Genomic DNA, 13825 nt, shown 5'->3' with positions numbered 1-13825 from the left:
CTTGTGCCAGAGTCACATTCCTCATTTTCATTCCTGGGCCTAGGCAAAAGACTCAAGAGCTGAGTTTGGGTCAGGATCATCATCTATTTTCAGCTTGAAGCTGGGATTTTCAGAATTAACATCTATCCATTTCTTTAAAAATATGGTCAGTGAAATGCCTTCTTTTTAAAAAATATATGTTTTGATTGATTTCAGAGAAGAAGGGAGAGGGAAAGAGAGAGAGAAAAACATCAATGATGATAGAGAATCATTGATTGCCCACCTCACACCTGCTGTTGGGGATGGAGCCTGCAACCTGGGCATGTGCCCTGACTGGGAATCGAAACATGACCTCCTGGTACATAAGTTGATGCTCAGTCATTGAGCCACAGCAACTATACAGTGGGATGCCTTCTTCATGTTACTTTCTCTCTGAATACTTAAAAGAAACAAGGCCCACTCTATTTTTTTGCCTTCATTTTTTTCAACTTTTCATTTATGCCATTTTGTATATCCTCATGCAATCTTATAATTCCTATTAAAATGAAAGGATATAAATACATAGGATGAAACAAAGTTTGACACTAACTTAATGTCTCTTTTGTGTTTGCCACCTGTGAAGCATATCAGATATCACCTATGTAATGTTTAATCAAAAACATGTGGTAAGCCCTACTTTGGACCTATTGAATTCAAAATTTAGGGTAATGAGGCCTAAACTTATATTTTTCAAAACTTCCCCCAGCTCTTTCTGACATGTGTCTTTGATTTAGAACCACTGTGCTAAAGCATGTTTTCTGTTTGTTTTATTTTTCTAGGACAGTATGTGATGTAACTCTATGGTGAATATTTTTCTGGAATAAGTATTATTAGGAGTTGTTGTTTTTTTAATTTTTATTTTTTAAATATATTTTTATTGATTTCAGAGAGGAAGGGAGAGGGAGAGAGAGATAGAAACTTCAATGATGAAAGAGAATCATTGATTGGCTGCCTCTTGCACACTCACACTAGGGATTGAGCCTGAAACTCGGGCATGCACCCTGACTGGGAATCGAACCTGTCACCTTCTGGTTCATAGGTCAATGCTCAACCACTGAGACACACTGGCTGGGCAGGTATTTTTTATTTTTTTGGTTTGTTTGTTTTTTAATTACCTGTTTTTATATTAACTTTAAAAAGATTTTTATATATGTACTTGTGTGTACTTATATGTATGTATATATATGCATACTTAAATATACATACACACTTGATTTTTTCATCATTGGATTATGAAAATGACTACAAACATTTATTTTGATATGTCCTATTTTCCTTGCAGAAGGATCCATTTCCTGGTGTGTAGCACAGCTATGAGTGGGAATGATCTCATTCTCACCATTAACCATTTTAGTAAACACTGATGATGGTGATAAATTTAGTTTTGGCTGTTGTAACTGTCATTGGCAGCTTAGAATGACATGCTCATATAGTTTGCATAGAATTTAAATTCATAATTGAGAAATCAAATAAAATTAATGAGTTAAGCCAAATTTTGGTTGCCAAAACCAGCCTTTTGGGGATTGAGGACTTGCTGAATTTGAATATTATTGTTTTTCAAGTGTCTTTATGATTTAATATAAGCCTATTCATACTTCCTAAGTCGGCACTTTTTTGATAGTGAGAACATTGCTTTTGATACAGATTTGTTGCTATTGTGAATATAAGCAAATTCATTAGTTTTTTTATCTGCTTAAAACTTGAAGTGCATATCACAGAATTTACAAAGACTGAATTTTTGGTTAAAATTGCCTTTTGTTTGATATAAGTGGACAAAATTTATATGAAGCTGATAACAGAAAACAAACTATTGTCTTCAACATAAACACATTTAAGAAAAATTGCTCATATTATATGGCACCAAAAATTTTTAGTACCAGGTAGTAGTTAGATTTTTATATGCAACTACTATTAATAGTTTGCTTAAATCTGTTACACTGTTTTCATGCTAGCACATTGTGTGAGTTAAAAAATTGCTTATAAGCGCGGTGCTATTGTTTGTCAATTCCTATACCTCATCTGATGACTGTTCTCAGCAGTTTCCTTCATTTTCAAGCCCTTTAAATATAATGAGTCACTTTGATGGTTCCTAGCATGGCTTTTCAGAACTCATCAAGAAAAGGCATGTTATTGATAAGCATCTCCACCCATTGAGTTCTCTTATTCTTAAAAAGGAATCCATACATTTTCATCCCTATCAGAATAAAGCTGGTAGAGTTAATTCCATTAAAATCTGGGGAAACAACTGCCATCATCTGTGTAGATATTAAGTGAACATTTTAAAAGGGGAATAATGCTAAATTAAAAGGAAAATAATTCACCCTCACTCTTACTATGTTATGTGGATGAATAAATAGGGAAAAAACCTCAAATGGCCAAGAAAAGCTTCTAAATCTCATTTTCTTTGATGGGTTTGGAGATGAATTCCCAGTTGTTGCATGTAATGTTCAGAGAGAGGTAACTATAAAGCTAAATAAGCTGCCAACCATGTCTTAAAAATTAATTCCGCTTTTTTGTTTTTTTTTTTTTTGGTGGGTGGTGGATTTGGTTTTAGGATATGACAGCTCGTGATCTGCTACAGCAGAGATACACTCTTCCCAATGGAGACACCGCCTGGCGGTCCTCGCCCCTTGTGAATGCTGCTCTGGAGGGAAAGCTGGTCCTGTTGGATGGCATTCATCGGGTCAACGCAGGCACGCTCGCTGTGTTGCAAAGGTTTGCATGTGTCAAACACAAAAAATACTCCAAGGAAACAGTAGACATGGAACTCCCTCCATCTTCTCTTTTAAAACTGGGCTACATAGATCCTTAAAAACTTAAAATTCTATAGCTAAGTAGAACAGACTTTAAAAAAAAAGTCTGTGTGTTTTAAAAAACTTTTAAGTAGTGATTTTGAATGACTTTTTATATATGCTTATTAATATATGCAGCAAGTCACACAGCTCCAGTGTCTACAGTTTGTCAGAGTCACCTCTCCACTGTTTACAACTCCTTGTGAATCATAGATTTACATTACTGGTTGATCTTGTTGGAATTTTTCTTTTTGAGAGAAAACGTAGTTCCTTCTGTAAAATGTGCAATAGCTGTTTTATTGTATTTTTAATCTGAAAAGCTCACTTTGTGTTTACAAACTGGAACATTTGTTTAACTGTTGTTCTCTTACTGTATTTTAGGTGAGGAAAATATCCACACATTCCTAATTAACTGCTCTTGAATTTAATATTAAGGAAAATTTTCATGTGTGATTTTTATGGAAAATATTCCCATTCTATGTCTTCAGTGAAGATACTAATTTTTATAGTTGTTCAAGCTTGATTCTATCACTTATAGGCATTTGGTTTCTAACTTTGACTTATCAGGAAAGTTCAAATAAGTGGAATGATTCCCCAACTAACTATTCAGAGTCTTTTTCCCTTGAAAACATGTAGATACTGAGTATAATTAAAGATTCCAAAAACATTGTGTTAAAAATCCTGATTAGATTTGAGAACATTTAAAAATACTTTCAGTGATTTATCATAAACAATCAATAGATTTATAATTTTTCTCTTCTAAACAGACTGATGCAGACACAAACAAAATAACACTCCCCCCTTTTATTAGCTATCGCTTGCCCATTAGGCCAAGTAGTAATAGCTGCAGCAGCTACCATTAATTGAGTACTTACTCTGTGCTGGGCATTGGGCTAAGCCAGTGTGTCTGAATTCTCAACTTTGGAATCACCTTGTGGGCATGAAGCTTAAAAATGCTTGATGCCTGGGCTCTAGCCAACTTGAAATTTCAAAAGGTGCACCTAACCCTTCTCAGGAGATTCTGATGTGCAGCCAAGGTTGAGAACAACTGTATTAAGCACATGCCTTCCATCAACTGTTTATGTGGTTGGTATTATAATCCTAATTGTATAAAAAAATAAAAGTTTAAAGAGGTGGAGTAATTCCCCCCTCCCTAGTCATTCTTCTCATAATGTACAGAGGTGGTTTGAACCCAAGTCCAACCGATGCCACTGCCCATGCTTCTAACCTTTGCATTGTGCAGACTCCCTTCCCCTCAGTGCTTATAAGTGGCCATTGTGTGGGGCACCTGTAATGTGGGCATCAGGAGACTTGGTGGCCGGAGTAAGATCTAGAACAGCACTTTTCAACCTCTGCAACATCTGGAAGACAATGCTGCCGTGCTGTGGATAGTTAGGTCAACATAATAGTGGATACATGAAATAGCACTAGCTATTATACAGATTTTTGATCTTTTAAATCCTGTAATTCCAAAGGTAGAAATATTTTGAGTAGTTAAAAAATTATATGGACTCAAGGGAGCCCATGCCAACTGCTTTAAACATTAATTTGCACCTCATGGTTATCCTGAGTCACTCATTCAGCTGTTTCTTTTTATTCCCCTCCCCCCTCCACCTTTCCAGCTCCTCCTTATCCTCAGCCTCCTCCTCCCTGTCCATATCTAGTATCCATGACTGTTGCTGTTTAGTACAGAAACCAACATTTTTGCCAACTATAACAGCACTAGCCAACTTGAAATTTTGAAAGATGCAACAAAAATTGTTAGACTCAATTGCCAGTAATAATGGACATTATTAAAATGTTAACTGACTGATTTCTACTTCCAATAACTTCACTGTTCAAAACTGATTACTTTGTTTTCTGATTTTTCTCTGTCCCTTTAGGTTGATCCATGATCGAGAGCTAAGCCTCTATGACGGTTCCAGGCTGCTGAGGGAAGACAGGTATATGCGTTTAAAGGAGGAGCTGCAAATGTCTGATGAGCAGCTACAGAAGAGGTAATTTTGTATACACTTATACTTACTCTTATTATCAAGTGTGCCTTCATTTTCTTCTTCTTCTAACCTTAGTGTCAAACCAAGATAATTTTGAACAAATTAATAATTCGTTGTCCTAGGCATGTTTGTAGTTTGACACTTTTTAAAACTTTGAGGTTACTACCCAGGATGAGTTCCATACTCTTAGCCTAATTTATATAAGTGTTTAAACATTTTATAAGGATATTAGTTTTAAGAAGGTAGTTTTCTGTTGCCCTAGCCACTTGTTTCTTTTCAACAAACAAACAAAAAGTTTCATCAACTCAGCCCACTCCTAAGAAGTCATCGGTTATTACTGGGGTATGCCACCTGGTTCAGGATTATCCTTTGTGGCTTCTTTAAGCATTTTCCAGAGACATAACCACAAAATGCTATGTATGAGACTTGATGGGATCTTGAATCAGGACATAAAAATGAAAACGGCTATAAAAGACACTGTAGGGACATTGAATTAATAATAATTTTCTTAAGTATCATAATGGTATTGTGGTTATGAAGGATAATATCCCTATTCTTAGGGACACAAGCTGAGATATTTAAGGAATAAAGTAGAAAGATGTTTATAACTTACTTCCAAATGTTTCAGGGGAAAAAAGACATACAGACATATACACACTCCATGAAGAGAGGGAGAGAGATCAAGAGAGCGAGAAAACAAATGTAAAATCTTAACAATTGGTGAAATCTTGGTGAAGGATATATGGGTGTTCATATTCTACTCTTTCAAATTTTTGTGGGTTTGAAAAATTTCAAAATAAAAAGATTGAAGGAAAATATTTTTTTCTGCTGCGTACTGTACTTTTCCTTAGAGGAGGTTTGGCAAGTACAAGTTATTTTTTTGTTTCATTACATTTCCATGTTATTTTGACATAATTAGAGATTGTTACTTTGGATAATTCTTAGTCACTTAGTTGGATCTTATTTAATTAAAGCTTAACCTTGATCCAAAGGGTTTGCTGTCACATTTAAAACGTTAAAATTCTACAAATGATAATTAAGTATTTATGTTTTAAGGAGAGTTTTGTTTAAAGATTGCCTTGGTATTTTTTCATTGAGAGGAAATGTTAAATTTTTTACTACCGCTGTATAAAATATTTAAAAATTCACTTGATTGTACAACTATTTATGCTCCTGAGGTGCACATCGTCACACTTCTCCACCCAGTAAGTGGATTGATTGAGTGTTAGGGAGGCAAGGTATAAAGATCCCATTCATTTCACACCTTCAGTTTATGACATTCAGCTTTTGCATGTGACTCATTTGTCAGAGAGAAGTTTTCATTTCTCAGGGAGATGAATCAAAGCAGTTGGGCAGTAGCTCTCAGCAAGCCTGCCAGTCAGTTTCCCTTAGGACCTCAGGAGCATCGTGTTTGTAGCTAAACATGCAGGAAGTGATAACCCTTTTCTATGAAAAGTACCCAAGTTCTCCCTAATGGTCATAGGCAGTTTTACAAATGAAAACACTTTCAGGAAAAGAGTAGCACTGAGCATCATACTCAGGGTTTGGCCCATGTGGTTAGTTGTACTCCTTAATGTGTCCCATCTTCGCATTGTTGATTTTCAACTCTCCCTTGAGTATAAACCAGACTCAATTCCATCTCCAGAGATCTGGGTAGGTGGAGACAGGTCATAGCACTGCTTGGTTTCCTTCACTTACATTTTATTTGAATTTTTTATTACTGTTAAACATTCATGAAATTTGAGCCAGATAGTTTTTCAAGGCTTTTAATTTAAAATATCAGCCCTGTCATCTGTTCTAGGACACTCCCTTTTGCCATTCTCCAAAAGCTACCACTTTCAACTCTTAACTGTTTCTTTTGGTATTTACCTCCATATCACTAAACAATATACTTTCAGTGATATTTCTTGATATATTTTTCAGTATTTGGCACTATCTAGTGATTTCCTACAATGGAAAATTAAGATTTAGCATTCTTTCACCATCCTTCTTCCCATTACACATACATACTTCCTATTCCCCATTCCTCTCCTACATAGTTATATAGTAACTAGGAGCCCAGTGCATGAATTTGTGCACCTTGAAAGGAACTGTGGCTGCGAGACTGTGGTGGGCACAGGGGCGGGTCTTGGCCCATTCTCCGCACCCCTGCCCAGCACCTCCCACTGAGGCCCACGGTCCCCTGTGTGCTGGCAGCCCCACTCCTGCCACTCCCACATGCTGATAGCACCGGCCCCACTCGCACCCACTGATGGTGCGGAGTGATTGGGGCAGCGCCAGCAGTGGGTGCAAGCGGGGCCGGGGTTATCAGCAGGTACAAGTGGTGGCTGCTACCCTGATTGCCCCTCAGGAGCAGGGGGATGTGGAGAAGCCCTCAGGAGTGATCAGGGTCAGTAGCCGCCACTTGCACCCACTGATGGCGCCGAGCGACTGGGATCAGTGCCAGGTGCCAGCAGCTGGTGTGAGCGGTGGCTCTGGTGCTGGCTGTGGGTGTGAGCGGTGGCTCTGATGCCAGCAGTAGGTGTAAGCGGGGCCAGCGCCAGCAGCAAGTGCAAGCTCCAGGTGGGACCGCGGCACGCAGGAGCAAGAATATTCAGTAACCACCAGAGGCTCGCCCCGATAACAGTGACCGGCGCCTGCCTTGGTCTGGTGCCCCTGCTCACCTGCTCCACCATCCCACCATGGTTGACACCTACCATGTTCCGTGCTCTGCTACCTGCTGCCGATACCTGCCATGTTCTGCGTGTGCCCCCTGGTGGTCAGTGCACGTAATAGCAACCAGTTGTTCGGTTGTTCCGCCGTTTGGTCTATTTGCATATTAACCTTTTATTATATAGGATTTTGTTTGGAACTTGATATCGAGTGTTTGCATTATTACCACAGCATAAGAGCTATACACAGATGAGCCATTCAGTAAACTACAGTTGTTTATCCTTTCTTGCATACATTTGTTTTCCTAAAGTTAATACTTGCCTACATATGAAAAGTGGCAGATGTATAAATAACTAATTACAATGCAGCTTTTAAATGTTAGACTAGAGATCTGTATAGTAATGCTTTGGGAACATAGGGGAGGAAATGACCCAATTTTCTATGTACTTATCACTTTTTCATCCAACACTTCCCTATTGTCTCAATCTCCTCTCAACACATTAACATTATCAGTGTATCTTCTGTCAATTTCATTTTCCTCCCATAGTGTATACTGACTAGCAATAATTGGAACTTGTTTTCTATGCTTATAGTTCATATGTCATTCTACCTCTCTCCCCACTTCATTCTACCTCTTACTCCCACTTCCCCTTTCCTCTGGTCTCTTTTTCTGCAACTTTCATTAGTTAAATGTTGAACCTCCTGGGCTGGAATTCTAATCTTCTTTTCTCTCCGAAATTCTGACAGTTTCTCAGGACTTCATTGACTTTTCAGAGGTGAGATATCTAACAACTGATTCTTCTCTCTGTCAGAAATATATCTACCATTTGAAAGCCTAATTCCTTTTCTTATCAGAATCTGCTTCACCTGGTGATATGGATTGTTGGTAAATTTCTTTACATTTTCTTGGTTAACCTTGATTAAATTTTGTAGCCTATTTTTGTCTTTCTAAGAATGTGTTCTCTTGTAGGGTTTTATTAGGTTAGATTTTTTCCTTTAAGCCAGTGGTTCTCAACCTTCCTAATGCCACGACCCTTTAATACAGTTCCTCATGTTGTGGTGACCCCCAATCATAAAATTATTTTCGTTGCTACTTCATAACTGTAATTTTGCTACTATTACGAATCGTAATGTAAATATCTGATATTCAGGATGTATTTAGGCGACCCTTGTGAAAGGGTCGTTCGACCCCCAAAGAGGTCGCAACCCACATGTTGAGAACCGCTGCTAAGCCAATTGACAGTATTTCTTTCAAGGCTGTTTATTGGATAGAGAGCTGGCACCTTAACTAAAAGGACATAGCATAGCCTAAAAAGCAGGAAATTTGTACTCAGTGAGGAAATTAATTTATTTCATGTGTTGTTCTTGTAAGTAATATGGCCCATTATTTAGCTTGGGTTGATCTTATGTGCTCTCTATATCTAATATGTTACTCTTGGCATTAGCATTAGACCTGCAAATTACAAACTCAAGCCTAAGTCATCTGTGCTTTTCATTTCTGTACCTAATAGCAAACTGAAGTTCAGAAAAATGATCTTATATAATAAAAGGCCAATATTCAAATCGACCGAACGGTGGAATGACCGGTCAATATGATGCGCACTGACAACCAGGGGGAAGATGCTCAATGCAGGAGATGCCCCCGGTGGTCAGGGCACTCCCACAGGGGGAGCGCTGCTCAGTCAGAAGTGGGGAGCGGGCCTAAGCTGGCAGTCGGACATCCCCTAAGGGCTCCCGGACTGCAAGAGGGCACAGGCTGGGTTGAGGGACCCCCCGAGTACATGAATTTCGTGCACTGGGCCTCTAGTTATTTATGATAGTCTTGAAACAAACTCAGCTATCAATGTTTGGGGATTTTGAAATAGAAAAAAAGATCAAAGTTATAATGAAGGGAAGGCAAATTTAAGAGCTTCTTTGCCTCTAGACCAGCTGTGGGCAAATTACGGCCCGTTTGAAATGAATAAAACTAAAAAAAAAAAGACCGTACCCTTTTATGTAATGATGTTTACTTTGAATTTATATTAGTTCACACAAACACTCCATCCATGCTTTTGTTCCAGCCCTCCGGTCCAGTTTAAGAACCCATTGTGGCCCTCGAGTCAAAAAGTTTGCCCACCCCTGCTTTAGACCCAAATTGGTAAATTTAGAAGTCTTTTGGGCTTTCAGATAGGAATAATTTTTATATTTGTGTTTGGCAGGACTCCTTTAGTTACAAGTAACAAAAAAAACTTTGTCTTAAAAAGGAACTTAATGGTATCTCCTACTTTCAAAGGAAGTGCAAGAATGAGGTTGTGCCTCATGAAATAACTGGAACCTAGGACTTTAATCTTGTCAGGACTCTCTGTCTTGCTCTATACTTTATTTCTTTCTAATGTCACAACACCTGGCACATACTAGATCACTTAACAAGTGTATTTGAATGAGTAACTAAATCTTAACCTAGGATAAACTCTAGGAAAGCAAGGTAAAGCTGATTCTATTAATCTAGTTTTAGATTATCTTCTAAGCTAGCAATATTTCTTTTTATGAATCTTTCAATTAGGAACACTTTGCCTTTTAATGACAAGTCTGATGCCATAGGGTTTCATAATTAGCAACTAACTACCAAGACTTTCAACTTCATAGTGTTAAACCTTATATTTGACTCCTTTCTGGACTTCATTGTCTATCATGTGAATGATATTATTTGTTTTAATCAATTCTGTTCAAAACCCCAATAGAAATATTAACTTTAGAGGGTAATATCATCCCATGCTAAGAGAAAGGAGAGATGAAACTCACACACTTGCCAAGATATTCAGAAAAAAACAATACAAGTACATAACTAGCATTTCTCCAGAAATGGACTGTGTGTTGCCATTAACTATTATAATGGAGCCTGATAGTTAAGTGATTAGGCTGCTAGCATATCAGGAAGTAGGATATGTGTGGAGAAAAATCAGATAAGTATTTTAACGATTTCGGATAAGGAAAAGTCCTCCTGAAACAACAGGTAGGTCTAAGCCCCTGACCACATAATCTGTAATTGAGAGGCCACACCATAATTTGTAAGCCAAGTAAAAGCAGTTTTTAGAAATGCTCATGTGAAATGTCTGGATGAATCTTTGAAAACTCTCAGACATGATTTCTTTTCTCTAGGTAGGGAAAAAAGACTTATCTACAGATATTCAAGCAGGGCATAGGATAATTTGTCCAAAGGAGTTGTTCTGGGAAAAGAGGGAATGATTACAACATAGATAGTACGTAAAAGTCTTGAGGATAAAGCGATCACTCAGAATTTCTAGTAATTAATTAGGTAGTCATGTAACAGAATCTGGACACAGAAAATTCTGTGATTTGAAAGCTAAAAGGGAAAGTTATCTATTTTTCACTTCTGCTAAGTGGTTTGTTATAATCCAGAGATCTCTGCTTCATGGCCCAGCAACAGATGTTGGATTCATCCTTGGTCCTCTTCTCTCCTAGTTAGAAGAGTAATTAACATGAAGGCAAGTTAGGTGGTTAGAATTTAAATAACATGATGGTCATTGGTCTGGACTAATATATACTAGTATATATTACCTGTGGCTTGCTTTTTTGATACTGACTCTAGCTGGGTACCTGCCCCAATTTAAAGAAGGCAATTTCTGAGATAGAAGGTAGGTTAGGCAGAGAAGTGTATGCTGACTACAGAAACGTTATCAAGCTATTAAATAACAGGATGAGAAGGACTTTTTTGTTTGCTAGCTTCTCCCCAAAGGCTTCCTTATATGTTAATAGGTCATGTGGAAAGTCATTTCCTGATGATATTAGGTTCTCCAAGTCTGCAAGTTAGAGAAGAGAGTACTTCTGAGGATCTGCCAACTAATTTCAGGTGGTTTGACATACTGGTGGGTAATACAAAGGCTGAAGTGGTGCATAATTGGGAATTAAGACACAAGCACTATTAAAATTTAAACTCAAGGGTTACTTTAATTTTACCAGAATTTAACAACAAATAACAAATGAAACTAAAGATATGGCTTAACTTTAGATAAATAGATATTATTTCCTAAATACTAAAATTTTTTAAAGCAAAAAATCTTACAAAAAGATTTTTAAAATAAAAATATTGGAGTCAATATGTTTGTTTGGAGGGTGAGTATAAATTTTTAGAGAGTACTTTTCAGTGCTTCTCAGCAATAAAAAGGAGTTAATTATTGATATATATATATATACATATATATATATATATATATATATATATATCAATGTGGAAGATAATTATGCTGAGTGAAAGAAGCCAGACCAAAAAGAGTACATACTGTGTGATGCCATTTATATAAAACCCTAGAAATACAAGCTATAAAAATAGTTTCCTAAGGGTGTGAGAAAGGGCAGGAGTAAGGGATTACAGAAGAGTCTGAGGATACTTGGGGGGTCATAAATGTTTTCATTTGCTTGATTATAATAATGGTTTTATAGGTATGAATAAATATAAAAAATTATCAAACTGTACACTTTAAATATGCATGCAGTTTATTATATGTCAGCTATACTTCAAGCTATAATAAAACAAAAGAGAAAGGTTACAATAAACTCCAATCTTTTGAAGGAAATATGGTATATTTTTGTCGATTTGTATATAAAGGAACTTGAAAGAATTATATAGAAGGTTTCTGCAAAGACATTAATCATGAACAGAAGAGGATTTTGTAACTGGCCTCCCATACCAGAATACTAGTGCTCCACTTCAGAACCTAGAGGTTATGCAGTTCAGTACACACCCCACATTTCCCCTTTTTTTCTATGCAATGTAGCAAACTCCATAGACACATTCCTTACTCATCTTTATACCACCCAAGGTCTAGTGTAATTCCTGAAGAGAGCAGATGCTAATTAAATAAATGAATGCATTGCTATAGTTCATCACCATCACTGCAAGAAACTTTTTAAAGACCTTTGGTGGAAACCACAAAACAAAAGTAAGTGATAGGAACTGAAAATAATGTGTTCATACCCAAAAGCAGAGCCACTAGTCTAAATCTGGTCTTGAATGAATTTGTGAAACAAGGTAGATTCTCTGAATAAAAGAGACGAAACCAGTACATAAAATAATAATTAGGCCCTTCAGAGTCACAGAATTTAAAATTGGTCCTTGACCATAAAAATGTTTAGGATTATTTTTCCAACTCAGAATCGAGTTAAGGCTTTTTGTTTTGAGAATCAAACACAAAGACTTAGGCATACAATACTGGATCTAGCCCTAGCCAGTTTGGCTTGGTATTTAGATTGTCGGCCTGAAGGGCCTTGGGTTCGCTTCTGGTCAAGGGCATGTATCTCAATTGCAGGCTGGTTGGGGCATGTGTGGCAAACAACCTATGTGTCTCTCTCACGTTGATGTTTCTCTCTCTCGATCTCTCCCCCTCCCTTCCACTCTCTAAAAATCAATGGAAAAAATATCCTCGGGTGAGGATTAACAACAACAAAAATCTGGATCTACCTTAAATTTTTAAAAAAACTTACATGACCCAATTCGCTTAACAAGAAGATGCTTGAGTTTCTGGGAAAGTAGGAGACAAAGCTCAGATCATAACTATCTTCAAACCTAAGAGTAAGAGTAAAAGGGTCCAGAGAAATCTACCGATTATGGATCTGCCCAGTGTCCAGTTATGGTTCACCACTGACCTATATAATAACTGAGAGATTATAAACTGTTTTCAATGTTCAATCACAATAAAAAATAATATATTCAACAACAATGAAAAAAAACAAAAACAAAACCACACATGTTAGAGCATCTATAATTAAAACTGAGACTAGGCCACTGATCTTTACTGCTTCCCTGAGATAACCAGTAGCCTTTTCTTGGCAAAATAAACTATTGGTAATTCATTATTTCCTCAAGAAAATCTCACCCTCCTCATCTATGCTCAGACCAATGGCAGGAAGAGACACATTTAGCAACCTATAGTATTTGTACTCAACCTTTCCCCAAAGAAGTTTTTCTCATCAAAGGAAGCAGTTCTATTTTGGTTCTTACTTCCTGTGAGAAATGCAGGCATGATGTCTGCTGGTGTGTGGCCATCATGCTATTTCTAACTAGCATGTCCATGGTATTACTGGTATTTTGCAACAAGAGGAGAAATGTCTCTTAACATTTCTTAAGCCATTTTTAAGGCTATCTTAGCCATGTGATTACCTGCAAAGAATGTAAAAGTCCTCAGAAACAATAAAGGAATGCATATGGTTGTGGTGAATAGATCACAATAAGGGATTTCTAGTCCCTTCTCCAAAAACTACTCAAGTCATTCCACAAACCATGGCAAGTCTTATTTTATTCCTCTATGTATCCTAGAATATTTACATTTTCAGATTTGCTAGCACAGATTTATAAAAGAGATCACCTTAAAA

General features: G+C 37.2%; 1 protein-coding gene across 1 annotated transcript in view; it reads left to right on the top strand.

The window, feature by feature from the left end:
• VWA8 (von Willebrand factor A domain containing 8) overlaps positions 1 to 13825 on the top strand; it is a 392708-nt gene that overhangs the window by 120793 nt on the left and 258090 nt on the right. Inside the window, exons 13-14 of the mRNA XM_081082746.1 lie at positions 2573 to 2733; positions 4694 to 4807. Of these exons, the coding sequence (XP_080938872.1) occupies positions 2573 to 2733; positions 4694 to 4807 (275 nt within the window). The remainder of the gene's footprint in view (positions 1 to 2572; positions 2734 to 4693; positions 4808 to 13825) is intronic.

This window comes from Myotis nattereri, assembly GCF_964212035.1.
Source record: "Myotis nattereri genome assembly, chromosome: 2".
NCBI classification, from domain to species: domain Eukaryota; kingdom Metazoa; phylum Chordata; class Mammalia; order Chiroptera; family Vespertilionidae; genus Myotis; species Myotis nattereri.
This window is presented reverse-complemented; position numbering and strand designations above follow the sequence as displayed.